General features: G+C 41.6%; 1 protein-coding gene across 1 annotated transcript; it reads left to right on the forward strand.

The window, feature by feature from the left end:
• Positions 1-21,491, forward strand: LOC113452450 (vomeronasal type-2 receptor 26-like). The gene is made up of 6 exons (XM_087916194.1): positions 1-483; positions 5,484-5,557; positions 11,974-12,265; positions 17,303-17,524; positions 18,689-18,815; positions 20,593-21,491. The coding sequence occupies exons 1-6, from the start codon at positions 1-3 to the stop codon at positions 21,489-21,491; spliced, it is 2,097 nt and encodes a 698-aa protein (XP_087772320.1).
• Positions 21,492-22,540: the final 1,049 nt, after the last annotated feature.

The raw sequence follows: 22,540 nt of genomic DNA on the forward strand, positions 1-22,540 counted from the left end.
ATGCGGCAAACCAGCACCGCGAAGCGCCCAGCCACGACCGAGATGACTTCGGCCCCCGAGAGATGGCCCGAGACCAACCACAGAGCGACCGCATCTACACACCACGGCGATCTCGAATCCCCCTCCGAATCTGAGGACGGTGAGGAAGACATCCACCGACTGCAGACAGGGCGTGACCGGCGCGAGCAGCGGAGCCGCAAATCGAAGTTCCAGTGCGCCGGTTGCGGCGGCGAACACCCGCGGTCGGAATGCCGATTCTTTGATGCGATATGCCGGCATTGTGACAAGCGGGGCCGCATCGCCAAGGTCTGCTGTTTCAAACAAAACTACAGCCCCCGGCGCCGAGACGGCAGCCCAAGGAGACGCGACAGCACCCCCCCGAGGAACCGCGACCGAAACCTCGAGAGCCGATGGAGCCGGGAAGCAAGGAGCCGACGTTTCAACGAGAACCGCCAACGCGAGGAAACATACCAGACGATCATCGTGGGCCATTCCTCCAACTGGGATGGCCGAAAGGTCCACGTGGAGGTCGCCATTGAAAACCGCCCCTGCAAGATGGAAGTGGACTCCGGGTCCTACCTATCCATGGTCGCATGGCGGGAAATCAAGCGTCTAGTGCCCTCCATACAACGGCGCGAGTTAGAAAGCCAGAAACTCATCCTCAAGGACTACCAAGGGAATCGCATCCCCGTGGTAGGAATCGGACATTTCAAAGTCTCATTTAAAGAGCACACTGAAATACTTCCCCTGACCGTTGTTGAGAAGGATCACCCCAGCCTCCTGGGACTCCAATGGTTCGCGCCATTAGGAATAGAGGTGACCGGCACCAACCACGTCGCCGAGGCAGACTGGGAGGAGCAGCTCGTGCGGGATTTCCAAGAGGTCTTCGACGGCAGCCTAGGCAAGTACCGAGGGCCCCCAATAACCTTCTGCCTAGACCCCACCATTGCCCCAATCCGCCTCAAGCCCCAGCGAGTACCCTTTGCCCTCCGGCCCAAAATTGATGAGCAATTAAATAAGCTCACCGAACAGGGAGTACTCGAGCCAACGGACCATGCTAGATGGGAGACCCCTATAGTCACCCCAGTGAAACCAGACGGGTCAGTGAGAATCTGCGGGGACTATAAGGCCACCCTCAATCATGCGCTGCAACAAAGCGCCAACCCCGTCCCAGTAGTGCAGCACCTCCTACACTCACTGGGGGGGGGGCAAGGTTTTTGCCAAACTCGACCTGGCCCAAGCTTACCAGCAACTGCCGGTCAACGAGGAAACCGTGGAAGTGCAGACCATAGTCACACACCGCGGGGCATTTCGCTGCAAGAGACTCCAGTTCGGAGTCAGCGTAGCCCCGGGGGTGTTCCAAAGTTTAATGGAGGGACTTCTCCGGGGCATAAGAGGGGTAGTACCCTATTTTGACGATGTGCTGGTATCCGTGGCCGACCAAAAACAATTGGAAAGCCGCCTGAGGGAGGTACTGCGAAGGTTCCAAGACGCAGGGCTGAAAGTCAAGAGGGAGAAATGCCAACTGCGCACAACACGAGTTGAATTCCTAGGGTACCTCCTAGACCAGCACGGAATCCACCCAACCGAGGGGAAAATCAAAGCCATCAAGGAAGCCCCAAGACCCAGAAACAAAACCGAATTACAAGCGTTCCTGGGGTTGATTAACTTCTATAATGTTTTCCTGCCCCAAAAGGCAACCGCGGCGGAACCGTTGCATAGGCTGCTCGATAAGGCAGCCACCTGGACTTGGGGAAGACGAGAAGAAGACGCATTCAACAAAACAAAAGACCTGCTCACATCGGACGCTGTTCTCATCCAGTACAGCGAGACACTACCCATCATGGTAACTTGCGATGCATCCCCTTCGGCGTCGGAGCCATCCTCAGCCACACCCTCACTGACAGAAAAGAAGCTCCCATCACTTTCTTTTCAAGGACCCTCTCAAAACCCGAAAGGAATTACAGCCAACTGGATAAAGAGGCCCTGGCAATCGTCGCAGCCGTAAAGAAGTTCCACGAATACCTTTACGGCAGGTCCTTCTCCATCATCACGGATCACAAGCCGCTGCTCGGAATACTGGCGGGGGACAGGGCCACCCCAAACATCCTATCTCCAAGGATGACAAGGTGGTCCGAATTCCTCGCCGCCTACAATTACCGGCTAAACCACCGCCCCGGTAAGTCAATCCCACACGCGGATGCACTGAGACGCACGCCATTGCCCACCCTGGATGCTGACCCAGGACCCACCACATCCACCCTGAGCATAGAGACTTTACCCAACCTCCCCCTAACCGCGTCAGACATTGCCCTGGCAACAAATAAAGACAAATGTCTGGCACGGGTTCTAAGATGGGTAGAAAAAGGGTGGCCGGAAAGGGATGAGGATGACCAATTCAGAGCTTTCCGGAATCGCCAAACAGAACTCTTCACGCAAAAGGGTTGTTTACTGTGGGGGGATAGAGTCATAGTTCCGGAGAAACTGCAGAAAAAAGTCCTGGGCATGCTGCACGAGGGGCACCCTGGCATTGTTAGGACAAAAGCCCTGGCCAGAAGTCACGCCTGGTGGCCAGGGATGGACAAAGAGATCGAAGCCTGGGTGGCCTCCTGCAAGCAGTGCCAAGAATCCAGACCAAGCCCCCCCGCCGCCCCGGTCCTAGAATGGGAAACCCCCAGGGGGCCATGGTCCCGGATTCACATAGATTTCGCGGGACCTACCAGGGGGAACACCTTCCTGGTGACCGTAGACGCTTACTCCAACTGGCTGGAGGTAAGCAACATGAGGACGACCACCACAGAAGCCGTCATCAAGGAGCTCAGCAAGCTTTTCGCAACCCACGGCCTCCCTGATGTCATCGTATCGGACAACGGCCCCCAGTTCACCGCACTACCCTTCGAAAGATTCCTAGCGGAACGAGGGATCCGACACGCGTTAACGGCACCAGCGCACCTGGCGGTGAACGGAAGGGCAGAGAAAATGGTCCAATTCACGAAAAGGACCATTCAAAAAATCGAAACTGGGGACATACAAGACAAGATCAACAGGATGCTATTCATACAGCACATAACCCCGAACACAACAACAAACAAGAGCCCAGCGGAGCTGCTGATGGGAAGAAAGCTGCGATCACCACTCGACCGCCTGCACCCCACATACAACCCAGAGAAGCCCCCCGACTCCACCAGCAAACATCGAACATTCGCACCAGGAGACAGGGTCTACGCAAAAAACCTCACCGGGGACCCTCTCTGGATACCGGCAACAATAACCCAGGCAATGGGTCCACATTCGTACCGCCTTCTAACAACCAATGGGTGAGCATGGAAACGTCACATCAACCAATTAAGGTCGAGAACCACCACGGGAAATACAACCGACATGCAAGCACCAGAAACAGAGGGGAACCGCCAAGACACCAACCAAGAGGGACAAGAAAGACAAACCCAACCAAAAAGGAACCAACAGTACTCACCATCCGAAGCACCAGAGAGCAACCCACTCGAAGCCTTGCCTGGAAGGAGCAGCCAAGCCAGCTCAACCGGCCCGGGAAGCCCAAGTGGGAGCAGCCAAGCCAGCTCAACCAGCCCGGGAAGCCCGAGCGGGAGCAGCGAAGCCAGCAGCTCGTCCAGCCCGGGTAGACCAGGAGGGAGCTACGGCGAGAGGCCTGACTCACCCTTCCAGGCGTTTCCATCAACGAGGCGGAGAGCGACAAGGATCCCGACCGAACCAGCCGGCAGCCAGGAAACAACTGATCTGCGCAGGTCCAGTCGGCAAGTACGGAGCCCCACCTACTTACGGGACTACGTTACGTAGGACCGGACCAAGAGGGGAGGGGTGTTCTGTACGGATGTTTCCATTCTCGAAATCCGGCAGCCCGGATTGGTCGAGCGCGCAGCACTGATTGGCCGTTCGGAATCAACCGCGATTGGCTGAGCCGATCACGGGCGATTCGAACGGCTGTCATTGGCCGCAGCGCCCGGCGCCAGATCCATTTAAGCCACGGCTTTTCCCCACTGACTCCACTTGTGTTTTCCCCTAATAAATGAGCTGAACTCAAGTCACTGCCTCGCGTCTTTTGTCCGTATCGGCGATACGACAGATTCAGAATCATCTTCCTCCCCTTCCTCCCTGGTTGTGCCTCAGGTATCAGCAAATAATGAGGAGAAAATGCCGGAGTCCTTGGCTGAGGATCAAGCCGAGGAATGCTGGTTTGATGCAAGGCAAAGATGCAGGCAGAAGCATGAAATGCAACGTAAAAGGAAATGTCAAATCAGGGACTGACTTGAGAAACTGACATGCCCCTCAGGAAATAAAAGAGGGCGTGTTAGCTCTGAATCCTCGTTCGGGACAATTTGTTTATTTGGAATAGCAGCTTGACAAATTCTCTGTGCGGTGTTTGCCTTTTGATTTATGGTCTTGTTTGTTATCGGACTTGGCAGGCAGCTTCTGGAAGACTGCCAAAGACTTCTCCAGTCAAAGGAATTTAACTCTATCATTCCTGGTACTGTCTGTTTATTTATATTCCTTTGGAGGCTTGGACTCTCACCTCGTGGTCACAAGTGAGACAGAATAGATGGGTATGGTGAAGATTTAACTACTAGGGTACTAAGATGTAAATAGATCTGAAACTACTCAAACACTTCTTGGAAAAGGGTATTTTCAACATTTCTGCAGGCATAACAATATCTTGTTGCTGTTTATTTTTCCTACTGGCATAAAGAGCTTGAAAATAAAATGTGCTGGTGCTTTCAAAGTTGCACATCTTTAATGGATGAAGTACTTCTTGAAGTGACAATGTTTTAATATGTCTTTTACTTATGTTTTTTTTTTTTTTGGAGATTCTCAGTCATCCAACTCATGGTTGTCCCAAAGGTGACACTGAAGATGCTTCGCTTCTTAAGAAGAGCTGAAAAGACTTCTTGGATGAAAAGCAAAGCATCTTCAAACAAAAATGAGAAAGTCCAGTTGCCTCTTGAAAAAGCACTTCTACTTATGGGAAATCCAAAGCAGTCCATGTTATGTTTGGTGCCTCTGAATGAAGGTCACCCAGCAAAGTCTTCTGGTTTCTTGCTGAATGTTATAATCATGAAGCAAAATTGACACACACACTCAAATACTTTAGCCACCTAATGAGAAGGAAGGACTCACTGAGAAGAGCCTAATGCTGGGAAAGATTGAGAGCAATAGAAGAAGGAGATGACAGAATGAGGTGGCTGAATGGAGTCAGTGAGGCAGTAGGTGTGAGCTTAAATGGACTCCAGAAGATGGAAGAGGACAGGAAGGCCTGGAAGAACATTGTCCATGGGGTCACAATGGGTTGAACACCCTAATCCTAACAACAACAGCAACACACACACACACACACACACACGCATATACATGCAATCTTAAACATACATGATGTTACAACTCTGCTTGGGAGACAAAGTGTTATACAGAAATTGACCTGAAATCTTCCTTTCTTACTTTTCATCTTAAAGATATGGAAAAATGCTTCAAATGTCCAGAAGACTAATACCCAACCAAACAAAAAGATGACTGCATCCAGAAAATCGTAACATACCTTTCTTACAAAGAACTTCTAGGGATTATTTTGGTCTGCATTTCTGTTTCATTGTCTTTTATCACTGCTCTCATATTAGGAATATTTCTTAAGCACAGAGATACCCCTTTGGTCAAAGCCAACAATCAGGACCTCACGTATGTTCTTCTTATTTCCCTCCATTTCTGCATCCTGTGTCCTCTCCTGTTCATTGGTCAACCCAATGAAGTCACTTGCCTTCTCCGACAACCAACCTTTGGCATCATCTTCTCCGCAGCTGTTTCTTGTATTTTCGCTAAAACCCTCACTGTGGTTGTAGCCTTCATGGCTACCAGGACAGGCTCCAACATGAAGAAATGGATAGGGAAAAGACTGGCAACCTCCATTATCCCCTTTTCTCTCTCATTCAAGTTGGCCTTTGTAGCATCTGGCTAGGATCTTTCCCTCCATTCCCAAAGTTGAACATGCATTCTATGACCAATGCAGAATTGGAAGGGACTTCTGAGGTTTTCTAGTCCAACCCCCTGCTCAGCCAGGAAGCCCTATACCAAAGTGAGGATGTGAGTGTGCATACATGTGCTTCCTGGCCATTTCTCTGGCCCAGTTGCAAACCCCTCAGGTCCTACTGGTGAGCCATGGTCCACAGCCATGGTCCACAGATTGAGGACCCCCAATAGTGGGATTCAAAAGTGTTTACTACCAGTTCTGTGGGTGTGGCTTGGTGGTAGTGGCTTGGTGGGCATGGTGGGGGAATGATACTATAAAATCTGGAATGATACTATAAAATCTCCATTCCTCCCCATTCCTGGGGGAAAGTTACTGCAAAATCCCATTTCCTCCCCACCCCACTAACCTGTTTTCCAGCTCCGTTCTCCTGTGCAGGGCAACAAAAGAAGACCCGATGATCAGCTGGGATTCGGGAGGCAGAGAATAGATGGGGGAGGGGCCAATCAGAGGTGGTATTGGCTGGTTCTCCAAACTATTCAAAATTTCCACTACCAGTTTTCCAGAGCTGGGAAGAACCTGCTGAATATCTCCCCTGAGGACCCCTGATCTAAACTACTAACAGTCCAAGAAAATTGGTGGTAGATAAGATTCAGTGGAATTCAAAATGGGCTGGGCTTAGTTCTCTTGTAGTTGCAAAGGGACTCAGGACTGATGATGCATTTGACCCCTCCCTCGGGCTCAGCCTAGTCATTTCCTACAGAGGTATTATTTTTGTGTGTGTGTTCATTTATCATTGTTTGTTTTGTTGTTCAATTATCTTACTTTGATTCTGTTGGCCACCCCTTTCCTTTTCATTATTGTAAGCAGCTTAGCCGAAGCCCTGTGATGAGATAGGCAGCAAATTAATTTAACAAATAAATAAATAAGAGAAGGACCAGGGGTGACATGATAGCAGTGTTCCAATACTTGACAGGCTGCCACAAAGAGAAGGGGGTCAAGCTATTTTCCAAAGCACCCAAAGACCAGATAAGGAATAATGGCTGGAAACTGAACAAGGAGAGGTTCAACCAAGAAATAAGGATACATTTTCTGATAGTGAGAACGATTAACCAATGGAACAGCTTGCCTTCAGAAGTTGTGGGAACTTCATCAATAGAGGCTTTCAAAGAAGAGATTGGACTGCCATTTGTAAGAAATGGTGTAGGGTCTCCTGCTTGGGCAACAGGGGAGGCTGGGCTACATGACCTACAAAGTTCCTTCCAACTCTGTTAATCTGTTATCTGAAATCACTGTAGCAATCCATTCCAAGGAAGGAAACAGTTGGTGCATTAATTAGAACTGGACAAAAAGACTTCCAAGTTATAGTGTAGAAAGTTAGCACACACCCCTCTCCTTGAAGAATGAAATGTTCTAGGAATTATTAAAAAGGCAGAATATTATATCCCCCTGGATGAGAAAAGGAGAAACATGCTCTTGGAAAGAAGCTCCCACCTTTGTTAATAGCCCTAGAGAGACTGGGCCATCCTATCTACAGACAAAAGGCTTCAGCTCCAGGTGATAAAATTAGCCCTCACTCAAAATCCAAACCAGGACAAAGCCATTAAGCCATAATAGGAATTACCCAACACGTTTTCAAAACACAACCCTCTTCATTACATCATCCCCAGCAAGATTCAATCAAGCCTGGGACACAGAGCTAAGATTCCCTCCCCCTGGGAGTCTAAAAACCAATAGAATATATTTCTTGCCACAGGAACAGGAAGCAAATTCAAAGCCCAAGAGAGGGTATAAATCTCTCTCCCTCTCCCTCTCCCTGCCTCTCTCTTCCCCCCCATCCCCACAAGTGCTCAATGCCCAGGACCTCAAACCACATGTCCACCATTAAACAATCTCTCCAAACAGCCTCCATGTTTCCAGTGTCTTTCTCCTCAATTGGAACTGAACCCAGGTGGACATTTCTTCCAACAGCAGCTTCCACCCGAATTTTTAGTAGTAGTCATGAATCCAGGGAGAGACCCAAATCATGGACCTCCTTCTTCTGAATGAAAAATGGAAGATTTGGTCATATGTGTTTTCACTCTTATCTACCAGAATTTGATTTCACAGTCGATGAATACTAAATCATTAAAGACCCATGAAATTCCACTTTTACCACTGCTGGTCCTATCATACATTTTATGTGATTCTGCCTAAACTCAAATTCTACTATTGGCCATCAATCTGGTCATCCTAATCTTTCTTCTTTATCTTAGCCCACAAAGACAAAAGTGGCAATTATTTAATCTTTTGCTTTCTTACTGCTGTGCTATACGATAGGGATTCCAAGTTACAGTTTTCATTGTCTTCCCTGCAATTACGTAAATAATTGCTACTTCTCAAGTGCAATTCCAGCAGATTTCCCAAAATTAAAAAAGAAAAACAGCTGATGTGCACGTTCAAACATGGTTATAAAACCCCTTTACTCCTTGTCATTCAAATCTGGGCTAACCAAGGGGAAGAATCAAATGTGGCTCACTTTTGTTATTTTATTTTCCCTTTCCATCCACCCTTCTCATTGTGAAATATTGCTGGAACACTTTGCTTAAATCAATTCAGTGGCAGTGATAAGGTTCTTGATGGGGATATGACCACCTAATCTGCAGCTAGATGATGATATTAGAAGTTTTGTTTTTATTTTTATCTTATGTGCGAAACAATATCAATGCACGAGATTGCTTTCCACCTGATTCCCTTCCTATTCCTCATGAATCCTATCAGCCAGGTGACTTCCTTATAGGTGGGATTACTTCTCAGATGTGGTACCTTTTTCATAAACTTTCCTTCCAAAAACAACCTTCACAGGACCAGTGCTTCCAATCTCCAATGTAAGAAGTTCTTGGACCTGAATTTTAGCTCCATTCTCTTTCCTATGAAAGAAAAGAGTTGGTTGAGCAACTCTTCAAATCACAAGGTTTGATATGTAAATTTAATGAATGTATATAGGAGTGAGTGAATGAATGCATGAGTTCAAAAGCTTATTCGTGCAACTTCTAAGGATGAATAAAAGGAAGTGGGGAAATGAGTAAAAGACTAACCTCTCTTGTGTTCTCTCCAATTACACTTCTAACATATTATAACTGGAGTACCTATGATTGGAATAACTACGGTATTTTCAAGGTAACTCTTATTTGATTCAATTAGCTGCATCCATCTGATAATCCCATTTCTCTTCCTGGATGATTTAACCCAAGGACAGAAATATATACTGTATATTCATCATTTGGAGAGAATGGAGTTACAGTTAACCCTTTTGGGATAAGCAAAATATCCCATTTCTACCCAAGAGTAAGAAAGGACAAGCCAAATAAATTTAAAATATAAATAGAAAAAAGGAGGAAATTACTTAAAACTATGTTTAAGGGGCATGCATAAGTGCACCATCATGCCTATCATCCCTGTCCTATTGTCTCCATTTATTCATACCTATTTCCTGTATTCTTACTCATGTTTATACTTATATCTATTATCTTGTAAGTGATTGACAAATCAAATAAATAAAAATAAAATAAAATATGTATGCCAAGTGTAAATTATTATTTCATATCATTGACTATATTTCTGCATAATCTTTGTTATCCTTGCAAAACATTCTTGCTTCCACCACACCTCTATATGGATTCATAAGTTCTTTATGATTGTTGGACATACAAGTTCCATACAAGGCAAATTACAGATACTTTACCTTTTGGTTGGGTGGTGGGGTTGCACCATTGAGTCAGTCTTGACTCAATCAATGAATCAATCAAAGGAGCTGAAAGGGACTTTGGAGGTCTTCTAGTGCAACTCCCTGTTCAAGCAGAATTTCCTATGTCATTTCAGACAAGGGAATGTCCAGTCTTTTCTTAAAAACCTCCAGTGATGAATCACCTACAACTTCTGGTGGCAAGCTGTTCCACTGGTTAATTGTTCTTACTGTTCAGAAGTTTCTCCTTAATTCCAGGTTGCTTCTCTCCTTGATTAGTTTCTATTCTTTGTTTCTTGTTTTGCCTTTTGGTACTTTGGAAAATATCTTGACCCCACTCTTCTTTGTGGCAGCCCCTCAAATACTGGAATGCTGCTATCATGTCTCTTCTAGTCCTTCTTTTCATTAGACTAGCCAAAACCAAATCCTGTAACCGTTCTCCATATGTTTTAGTCTCCAGGTCTTTAATCATCTTAGTTGCTCTTCTCTGGACTTTTTCCAAAGTCTCAGTATGTTGTTTGTAATGTCAATGGGTACTGCCTGGACTAATCCATTCAATTTTCTTGGCAATATTTCCTAAATACTGCCATCTTTTTCTAAGGATTGAAGGACAATAACTGGTCCAAGATCTGGCTTGGTGCTCCAGGCAGAGCTAGAACTCTTGGGCTGCTTGTTTCTAGGCCGATTCCTTAATCACTACACCAAACAGATTCTCACCCTATCAATTAACAGTATGTTACAATAACAACCCCGTTGTATGTGTTATATGTTAAAAGTCCATCTTTTTGAGGATCTCATTCGATTCTTTCAGATAGAATTATCCCAGTCTTCCCTTCCTCTTGATTAATACATATTTCCTTCCATCTGTTTTTGATTCATCCCATGTTCTATCTCTTTTTTTGATAAGTTTTTTTTTAACTTGAACATATCATCTTCCATTAAAAAGTGTGTCATCTGGGTACAAATGTCTCTGTGCTATTACAATCAAGATTTACAATATTCATTACATTGATAATAATTCTCTAATCGTACAATATTAATAATCAACATTATAACTCTATTCATTTCTCCCTCTTAACATATCTTCTAATGAAAATATAATATAATATTAGGTATGATTATCTTAATAATCATATATAATAATCATATTGTTTATGTCTCTATCTTAACATATTTATTTTATTTTATTTCACTAATCTCCATTTTTCTTACTTGTATTTTTATTCTCCAACCATCCATAAAGTAGCTCATATAATATTCAGTTTGTTCTTTCTCCTTTGTAGCATTAATCTGTTCATTTCTGCCCATTCTAATATTTTCCTAATCACATTTTCATCTGTAGGGATTGCATCACTTTTCTAATTTTGTGCAAATACAATTCTAGCTGCAGTTAATACATGTATAATTAAATATACATTTCCTTTACTGTAAGTTTTAGGCAAAATCCCCAACAAAAATATTTCTGGTTTTAAAGCAATATGCTGCATTAGCATCGTTTCCAACCAAATTTCAATTTTTGTCCAATATTTTTTTGCCTCTACATATGTCCACCACAAGCCCAAGTTCTATCTCTATGACCAATCCATCTCAGTGTGTAAAGAAGTGTGTGACTGTGGTGGAAACAAGGATCAGTTCCATAGCTTTCTTTGTGTATGTCTGAATGCTTATCTATTATACTTTGTCCCAAAGGTGCTTTTCATGAGGCAACTGGACTTTCTGGTTGTTCTTTGAAGATGTTTCGCTTCTCATCCAAGAAGCTTCTTGAGCTACTGTACATTGCTTTGGAAGTCCCATACAAAAGAGATGTCTTTGAAGCACTTTTAAAAGCAGCTCATGGCTGCTTTAAAGCTTCACCAGGGAGGGTGCTTTTCTTATACAATCTTGTTAAGTGAATTTTTTATCTATTTTCTTTTTTGGAACTTATATTTTTTTGATTAAAAATAAAAAGATTCCAAAGCATTCCTTTGAAATAATACTGACATCTCTATTATTTATAGTCTATGCATTGATTCCAAAGTTAACTAACCTTTCAGGAATTCACCTAAGTTCCTACTATTCTTTTTAGTCTTATACTCCTCTCCTTCTGAGTATTTTCTGAGTATTTTTGCAGCTTGTCTCCACAAATCTTAACCAACAGCTCATTTTGACACCCCCTCCCCAATTTTAGATTGCTTGTAGTAAGCAAAATGGATCCAGAGGCTGATTTTAAAAAACAACATAATTATATGGGTTGTACAATCTGAACATAACTGTCTTTCAGCATAATGACAAAATTCTACCAACATGTCCTGAGCTTGGCATTTGCAGTAAATGAGATTAACCAAAATCCTCAGATCTTGCCCAATGTCAGCCTCGGGTTTCACATCTATGATAGTTACTACAATGAGAAGATGAGTTATCGGACCACATTGGACCTACTTTTCAAATTCCATAGTTTTGTCCCCAACTATGTATGCAACATCCAGAAAAATCTCATGGCCATCATTGGTGGACTTGGCTCTGATATTTCCTTCCACATGTCTGACATCTTAACCCTTTATAAAATTCCACAGGTAAGATCTTCAAGGGCATTTTTTGTCTCTTCTAAGTCTATATTTTGACTCTTGGTGACTGCCTAGGTAACTCCCTACAGTTTTCTTGCTAAGACTTCAGAAGCAGTTTGCTGTTGCTTCCTTCTTAAGGTTGAGAAAGAGTGACTGCTCCAAGGTCAACCAAATAGCTTCATGCCAAATGAAGGATTAGAACTCATAATCTCCTGGTTTGCAACCCAATGCCTTAATTAACTCTCATGCCACTATGAAGGATACATTGATTTGATTATGAATTAAGATGGAATAGATACCCATGCAATTTGTTCATTTTTAGAACAATATATGGAGTTTTTAAAAAAGGAAGAAAGATTTGACTATTGAAAATGTAGCCAAGTTTTTTTTTAAACAAGTTTTATTGATTTTACAAACAAACAACAAAACAAAACATCATTAAACATTAAAAACATAAAACCTCTTTTCATTGTAAATCTTTACAAGGCAGGTAACACATTGCTTTATATCACATACTTATAATTTATCCCATTTCCATATAAACACGTAAATTCCCTTTACCAAATTCCACATTGTTTCTCTTTAATCATTATTCGATCATATTTCCTTTCTAATTTATCTGCTATTCAATCATCACATTTATATTTTCCTCTGGCTTGTTTATAATTGTTCTCATCTAGTCTTCCTCCGAGATTTTATTATTTAATTCTTAATTAAACACACTTACATAAGACATAAACATAAAAACATACAACTTTCTTTTAGAAAGTAACTTGGCCCCAGATTACCTCTTTTTGTATGGACTTCAATTGAATTCATGCTCTTCTTATATACCATTACCTAGCTTGTTTACCATTCTATATCTATTATATAACTCCTCTCCACTTTTGCCTCGTCTTAATTCTGTTTTATATATTTAATCTTGCTTTAAAGAAAAATATTTTTATATCTTTTGTCCATTTCTCCATTTACATCTGTCTCATTTCCAATATAAAAAGAATAGTTTCCCCTGGATTCACTAATCAGAGTATGATGCCTTTCTATCATTCCCCTAAATTAAAATTTAAAATAACACCTAAATCCCAATCAGATTCTGCTTAGTACATTCTACTATTTCAGAAACCAATACTGCAATAATAAATCCATAACAGTCAACACATTAATCCATTAAACTCTATATTTAAACTAATATTTTAAACATTCCCTTTAGTATTTTATTAAAACTTAAAATCATTCATTATTAAACATTTTAAAGTTATACCTGAATATTTTAGTCTTTTATTCGATCTTAAAAAGTTCTGATTATCTACTTATAATACAAATACCACTATTACAATACTCATGTGTACTTTGCAGAATCCCCCTTTTTTAAGAAAAAAAACCCCCATACATTACCCATTATCCCTAAAAAAATTTTCTTTTCTCCATCTTGTTTTATACCTTTGTAACTTTTTTCCCCTTTTCCCTTTCCTTCTTAGCCCACCTAAACTTTTACCCCCTCCTCTCCAAACCTCTGCCTTCTTGGTTTCCTTTCTGTTGCATTCCTCTTTCCTTTTGCTTTCTAGCATTCTGTTGTTTTGCATCTTCTTTTTCTCTTTCATAAATATTTTTTTATTTCTTGAGTCCTTCCTTTTCGCTCCTCTCTTTCTCCTTTCTTTCTTAGTCACACCATTTAGTTCATTAAAATGGCTTCTTCTTCCTTGGCTTCTTCCAGCTGTTGTTTAATTTGCTGACACATGACAAGTGCCATATCTAGGAAACAAAGGCTTCTCCCATAACATCTTTGCCTTCTTTCCTTATTTTTAAATATTGTTTTTTTAGTTCATCAAGAGATAGAGCCAGTTTAAACTGTTTCTTCTTCTTTTTCTGTATCCTCTTCTTATTATTAAGCCAATCAGTTATTTCCAAACTTAAAACAGTTCCCAAAAGTCCCAAAATCCCACAATCATCAAACAGTCCAGGCAGAGTACAAACTTCTTCTTTTTACAATTTCTCTTCTAGGGTGAAGTCAAATTAGGGAAAGAAAAAAACGTCCAGTCTGTGCTTTAAATCTTTTTAGAATTAATTTCTATTCTCTTTATCTTCAAAGCATCTCCTCCAGCAAAGTCTTAGAGTAATTTTTTTTTCCCAAGCCTCTCCCTTCCCACTTATAACAAAGGAGTTTAGGTTTTACCTTCTATCAAAAGGCAGGTTTCCCTTGTCCATTTGTTAATTCCATAAGGGAGGGAGAGTAACTTTCCCTTTTCATCACTTTTCTTCGCCACTGAAAACATCAATCAGGAACATTGTAGTGTCCAGAAAAAAAGCCAATACTTTCCCAGGTGTTGAATATGTCCTTAAGGTCCCAGTTCGACCAAGAAAAAACTTTCATTTTAAAACTCCTTCTTCTTCCTCCTGCACATTCTTTATCCAGTTGCCGGCTTCTTTATGGCGGCCATTAAGACCGCCGCTCCACCGTCTTGAGAGAAGGGGTTATTGCTGGCTGTGGAGCGGGTTTGCGATACCCTTCAACCCCTGTCCGGATCCCCCCTTTCTTCAGCTGCCCCAACAGGGCAGCCTTAGCCTCCAAATCCGTCAGGATCGGAGGCACCAAGGCGGCTAGCACAGCAGTGATCACGGAGAAAAGCGAATCCCTGCTGTCATCGAAGCTGACAAACCGGAAGCGTCAAAAATGTAGCCAAGTTTTTGTGGTTTAAAGGATTTTGACAAAAAGAGCAGTGAAATAAGGCAGAATAATGGATTTGAACAGATTTCTTTCTTGTTAGTCTTCTCATAGAAATAGTTTCATTTTCCCATAGACCAGCACTGTTTAGTTTGAATGAAAAACAGACATTCAAATCATGATATGAGTCTCCATGTTCTAAAAGGGCAGTCATAAAGACTTAGAGATGTTTCTTAAATATACCTGCCTTTCCTTTCAGCTCACATATGGTTCTTTTGCCTCTGAACAAAACAACCCAACATCGTTTCCTTCCTTTTATCGCATGGTCTCAAATGAAGCCCATCAGTATACAGGAATTGTCCAATTACTGAAGCATTTTGGATGGATCTGGATTGGACTCATTGTTTTGAGGGATGAGAGTGGTGATTATTTCTTGCAAACCTTGGAACCTTTATTTTTCCAGAATGGAATCTGTTCTGCCTTCATACTAAGAATCCCAAGCCAAAGTCATTTGCTTTCTTTCCCTAAAATCAGTGAGTTTTCTTTAAGCATCTATAAATTTTTCATGGACTACAAAGCCAAAATATTTGTCGTGTATGGAGAAACGCTTACAGTGATGTGGCTTAGTACGTTCATGTTTCAGAGTCCATCTGGTTATTTGGAAAACATATCAGTTGGGAGGTTGTAGACTGTGACTGCGCAGATTGATTTCACAGTCATGGGCCTTGTAACCAGCTGGGATTCAGAATTTTTCCAAGGCACCCTTTCTTTTGAAGTCCCTTCAAATGAACCTCTAGGGTTTCAGACATACCTCCAGAAGCTTAAATGCTGCTCAACACACAATGACCATTTTCTAAAAGACTTTTGGGAGCAAGCCTTCCACTGTAAATTTTCAAATTCCAATGGGTCAGTGGGACACAATGAATTATGCACTGGGAAAGAGAAGTTGGAGATGCTTCCAGGTTCTGTTTTTGAAATGCAGATGACTGGCCATAGCTACAGCATCTTTAATGCTGTCTATCTTTTGGCACATGCTTTACATGCAATGACTTCATTTAGGTCCCACAATCAAGCATCTGTGAAAAGGAAAAGAAAGGCATATCAGGATCTTCAACCTTGGCAGGTAATAAGGATCATGGTGGCTTCTCTGGTTAGGACACTGGGCTGAGGATTCACAAGCTCACATTCAAGACCAGAGTGTGTTCCTTTGTGGTGAGATGAGCTCCCATCATTCACTTCAACTCCTGCTAACCTAGCAATTCAAAAGCAAGTAATCACAATTAGATAAATAGATACCACTTCAGTAGATGCATTAACATGAAAGGAGAGGCCAGCTGGGTATCCCCAAGACAACAGTAATGTTACCAGATAATTTTTTCAACCCAGAAGCCTCTTAGATGCTTCAGACACAAATGGGATGGGGCTAGATAATTTCTCAAAAATGAAATAACTTTATTATTAGGAACACATTTTTGGTAAATGAAATAGACTTCAACCTTGATCTTCAACCGTGGCAGGTAATTTCTACATAATGAAATGGCTTTATTATCAGGAACTTTTTAGTAAATGAAACAGGGTTTAGAATAGAATAGAATAGAATAGAATAGAATAGAATAGAATAGAATAGAATAGAATAGAATAGAATTCTTTATTAGCCAAGTGTGATTGTCTTTGATGCATAAGCAGTGTACATAAAGGAAAAAATAAAATACATTCATCAAGAATCATAAGATACAATACTTAGTGATAGTCATGGGTTATTAATAAGCAATCAAATCATACTAGGGAACAAATAAAATAGTATAAATTGTAAAGATACGAGCAACATGGTTATTGTTATAAGTTGGAAGAGTCAGGTAATAGGAAGGATGAGAAGAATAATAGTAATACAGTCTTACTAAGTAGTTTGATAGTGTTGTGGGAAGGAAAAAACTGTCCTTGTGTCTAATTATTCTGGTGTGCAGTGCCCTATAATGTCGTTTTGAGGGTAGAAGTTGAAACAATTTATATTCAGTGTATGAGGGGTCTGTAAATATTTTCACAGCCCTCTTTTTGATTCGTGCAGTGTACAGGTCCTCAATGGAAGGCAGGTTGGTAGCAATTTTTTTTTTTGCAGTTCTAATTATCCATTGAAGTCTATGTCTATCTTGTTTGGTTGCAGAGCCAAACCAGACAGTTATAGAGGTGCAGATGACAGACTCAATAATTCCTCTGAATTAGCAGTTCTTTGGCAGCAATATATAGCAATATTGATCAACAACGAGAACTGTAGCTTGTGTCAATTTTCATATTATATGTTACATGTGATGTTTTAGATACATGTTAGCTATGTGTTACATTTAGCTATGTGTTACATGTGATTTTTGTTTTCCTTTTCCTGACAGCTTCACCGGTTCCTTCAAGTCATTTCCTTTAACAACTCAGCTGGAGAAAGTGTGACTTTTGATGATAGATTGGAGGTTGCCACTGGCCTGGATATAATGAAGATGGTGATATTCCCAAATAACTCCTTCACTAAAATAAAAGTTGGGAGAATAGATTCCAAAGAAGAGCAAACCTTCAGCTTTTATCAAGATAAGAAGAGCTGGCACAGGCATTTCAACCAGGTGCGGTTCCTCAATTTTAATTGGCCATTCCATCATCTGCAAAAGCATTTGATGGATAAAACATTTCTTCTGGCTTAGGAACTAGCCCTCTATGGGTAGTTATATTTTGAAACGAAGAGAAGAACTTGTTTTCAACATCACAGTATAGAAGGAGAACCATGTTTATCTAAGATTAGCTAGATCAGGGTGTCAAACTGGATTTCTTCAGGGGCCAGATCGGCATTGCAATTCTCCTACATTGGCTGGGGGGGGCGGTTGTGGTGGGGACAGATGTCTCTTGCAGCACACTACTGGCCAAAACAGCATGCTGGGGATCAAAACATGACTCCCCCGCCTCGTTTTCACCCTCCATGGCCTCCTGCAGCACTCTGCCAGCTGTTTTCTGGCCCATTTCCAGGCCAATTTTCAGGGCATTTTCAGGTCTTTTTTTGCCTGTTTTGAGGGCATTTTGAGCCATTTTCTCAGCTGTTTTTTGTCCCTTTTTGGCCCATTTTTGGGCCATTTTTCAGCCATTTTCCAGCCTGTTTTGGGGCCTTTTTCAGACTGTTTTGGGTCCTTTTTCAGACTGTTTTCCAGGCCATTTTTCATGCCATTTTCAGCCCATTTTTGTCTGGCAGAATGCTGCAGGAGGCCATGAAGGGTGAAAATGAGGCACAGGAGGGCTACACGCAGCCCATTTTAGCTTCCAGTGGCACCATGGGATGGTCATTTTATATTTCCAGGCTGGCCCTGTGGGCTGGATTTAAGCACCCCATGGGCCGGATGTGATCCACAGGCCGAGATATTGACATCCCTGAACTAGATGGTTGAAGACTCTTATATCATCTATCATTAAGCATGTCTCAGCAAATGCAATGGGTCTTTAACATATCATAAAGATTAATTGAAAAAAGTACTGCTCTGGCATATATGGAACCTACATCTGCCGAATCAATCTATCTTCCCCTTTTCCTGCCTCACCCCACTTTAAATCCTATATCAGTTTAGCCATTCTATGCATCTGATGAAGTTAGCTGTGGCTAATGAAAATGTATGGCTTTTAATGGTATTTGTAAGTTAAAATTAATGCTACCGGACTCTTTGTGGGTGCTTTTTTATTAAGTAATATTACGATTTTTGAAAACCAGTTTTTCTATCCTAAATTATTTTCACATTTATGGATAGGTTCTGCCCTTTTCTCTGTGTAGTGATCCTTGCCAGCCCGGATACCAAAAGAAAAAGAAGGAAGGGGAGAAATTCTGCTGCTATGATTGTGTTCCCTGCCCTGAAGGGAAGATTTCACATGAAATAGGTAATGTAGTACAATAAACAGAACAGAAACAAAGATGATTAGGGGACTGAAGGCTAAAACATATGAAGAACGGTTACAGGAATTGAGTTTGTCTAGTTTAATAAAAAGGAGTAGGGTGACATGATAGTAGTGTTCCAATATCTCATGGGCTGCCACAAAGAAAAGAGAGTCAAGCTATTCTCCAAAGCACCTGAAGGCAGGACAAAAACAATGGATGGAAACTAATCAAGGACAGAAGCAACCTAGAACTAAGGAGAAACTTCCTGGCAGTTAGAATAATTAACCAGTGGAACAACTTGCCTCCAGAAGTTGTGAATGCTCCAACACTGGGAGTTTTAAAGAAGAGATTGGATAATCATTTGTCTGAAGTGGTGTAGGATTTCCTGCCTAAGCTGGACTAAGTTGGACTAGAAGGACTCCAAGGTCCCTTCCAACTCTATTATTCTGTAAATATTCGCAACATGCATTCAGTGCAAGTGAACCTGTCTGAAATATGTTTTTGTGTTAGTCAGCCAGGAAAATTTGCGAGAAGAAACTGATTCCTAGTATAATGATTTTCGGTCAGGTCATTAGTGAGAAATCAACAAAAGAAATATACTTTGTATAGGTCTATGGAGAGTGTCAGTCATGGTTGTCCCAAACATGCTTATTTTCAAATGGTTCTGAAGAAGCTACTTGGATGAAAAGTGAAACATCTTCAAGGAAAAAAAAGGCCAGTTGCCTTTTGAAAACTGACATTTGGGATGCACTATATGTGTGTGTGAATATATATCTATACACACATAGAGAGGGGGAATGGAGGGAGGGAGGGAGAGAAACATACACACATTGATATATATGTGGCTTCATGAAAAGCAGCAGCCTTATTATTAACAAGACCTTGAGAGATCCTTCCCATAATAACATTAGTTGCATAGATATATTTCCACCATGCTATTTTCTCTTAAGTTAAGAACACTTATTGAAAAGACAAAAAAAGAATAAATCATAAGCAAACAAAATTAAAGGCAGAACTGGAAAAGAAATCTAACTAAATTTATTTCATATCAATACTATTCATGATATTTTTCTGTTCATTTTTATTGACAAAGCATCTTTGAATCCACCATGCACTACTTCATTCACTGTTTTATCTCCTTGAGAATCTCATTCCAACAGTTCCACCACAGTATTAATCTCCCCCTTCTTCATGGTTCCTATATTTGTTCTGTGATTTGAACCCCTCTCTATGATCAAAACATACCAGTGTACTTCTTATCTACGGCTCACTCACTTTCATATTCAGTCCAGATTAATTCAATATTTCCTTTCATGTTTATCCCACATTCTTCTCATTGAAACTCATTCCCAATGAATGCTGCTTCCTTTTATATTTCTTCTGACCTGACCAACACTCATTTAAATGGAACAAACTGGACCAAAGCATACACTCACCCCATAGCCATTTCTTTGTTCTTTGGACAAACCTTCTTTTCAATAGGTAACATCGTAGCTTGGGTAATGAAACATCTTCAAGAAAACAACCAAACTCAGAAAACAACAAGAACCTCCTTAAACCTTCTTTTCAACGGAAGAATATACTCTATAAACTTTAAAGGCACCAAATAAAAGTTAATCCTACACTTGCTAAGCATTTGGTTAAATACTAACAGCATACAACATTAAGACATAGGATAACACATCAATGGGGAGGGGAGGGATTAGGTTCAATAGAATATGGAAATGTTTCTTGGACCACACATGGTCAATGTTTTAATTTCTTTTTTTCAATGTCCAGATATGGTTGACTGTTCCCCATGCCCAGAAGATCAATATCCAAGCAAGAAGCAAGATCGATGTGTTTTCAAGACTTTAAATTTTCTGTCTCATAAAGAGCCATTAGGGATGAGTTTAGCCTTGCTTGGGATTAGCCTATTTATAACTACAGCCTTTGTCCTTAAAACTTTTGTTAAGCACCAAGACACTCCAATCGTCAAAGCCAATAACCGGGAATTGACATTTACACTCCTTCTATCCCTTCTCCTTTGCTTTCTTTCACCTTTAGCTTTTTTTGGACAGCCTAACAAGTCTACTTGCTTTTTTTGCCAAACTGCTTTTGGCATTGTTTTTGCGGTGGCCGTTTCCTGTGTATTAGCTAAAACTATCACCGTAGTTGTAGCTTTCATGTCCACCAAACCAGGGTCCAACATGAGGAAATGGTTGGGGAGAAAATTGGCCAGTTCCATTGTTATTTCCTGCACCCTTGTTCAAGCAAGTATTTGTTCTTGGTGGATGGCAATCTCTCCTCCCTTCCCAAATTTGGATATGCATTCTCTCACTAGTGAAATCATAGCAGAATGTAATGTGGGATCTTCTATCATGTTCTATCTTGTCCTGGGCTACTTAGGATTTCTAGCCATCATTAGTTTTATGGTGGCTTTTTTTGCCAGAAAGTTGCCAGATGCTTTCAATGAAACCAAGTTTATCACCTTCAGCATGCTGATGTTTTGTAGTGTTTGGTTGACTTTTGTCCCTACCTATCTGAGCACAAAGGGGAAGTATATGGTGGCTGTGGAGATCTTCTCCATCCTAGCATCCAGTGGTGGATTGCTATCTTGTATCTTTTTCCCCAAATGCTACATTATTCTGTTGAGACCTCAATTAAACAACAAGCAGCAGTTAAGAAAAAGCAATTAAGCAAAGTTTATGTATTCTTTGTGTGGTATGTATATATGTATGTATATATGTGTGTGTCTGTGTATGCATGTATTTAATTAGTAACTTAATACAATAGCTTATATGGTGCTCAAACCTACAGACTCTACATATTTGTGTTGAAATGTTTAAGAGACCTAGGGAACACATTGGAAAGAATGGGACTGTTACAGAAAAGAAATTCTTAATCCAGGGGATGAGGGAGTTTTAGAAAGACACTCAAACTTCATCTAAACTTTCTGGAGAACTGCTTTAGTAGACTTTGAAGATTCTGATTATATAAATTGTATATATATGTTTTCTGAAGTTCCCGTGGGTATTTGTATGTGGATCTTTGGTTGTTCGGGTTTTCTCCCACGTAAGATTCGAAGTATCTAGGCAACGTTTCGATGAAGTCTCATTCATCATCTTCAGGCTTCTGTCTTCAGCTCTGTGCTTCTCAGAGTGATGTGAGATTGCAGCTGCTTCTTCCTTTTAACTGCTAGTGTGGGTGTGACTTGATTGGGTGGGGGCTTGGCTGTGTTCTGATTGGGTGGGGGTGTGTTCTCATTGGTAGGGGTTTTGGCTGTGTTTTGATTGGTTGGGGGATTGACCGTGTTCTGATTGGCTGGAGGCGTGTTCTGTTCAGGTGGGGGCTTGGTTGTGCTCAGGTTAGTCTTAGTTACTGGGGTATTTGAGTTGGTGAGCTGTGATCTTGCTGTTTGGCTTCGAGTTCGTGGTCGTGCTGCATCTTAATAGTGGGTGTTGGTTTGCTTCATATATGGCTCGGAGAGGTTTGAAGTGGGTAGTGATGCAGCTGCAGTGCGGCTTCTGGTCCGTGGTCGTGTCTCATCTTCTCTGTGGGTGTGAGTCTGTTTCTACATGGAAGTGTGGTAGTGGCATCTTCATCGAGATCATAAAGAAACAAAACTTACAACCCAGCGACCTACTAGTAAGCTTCAATGTCATATCCCTCTTCACCCAAGTGCCAATAAAAGAAGCCTTGACAGCCATCCAAAACAAATACAACCCCCCCAAGCACATCCTAGATC

Source organism: Pseudonaja textilis, chromosome Z, assembly GCF_049901715.1.
Source record: "Pseudonaja textilis isolate UNSWEBS1 chromosome Z, rPseTex1.2, whole genome shotgun sequence".
Lineage (NCBI taxonomy): Eukaryota > Metazoa > Chordata > Lepidosauria > Squamata > Elapidae > Pseudonaja > Pseudonaja textilis.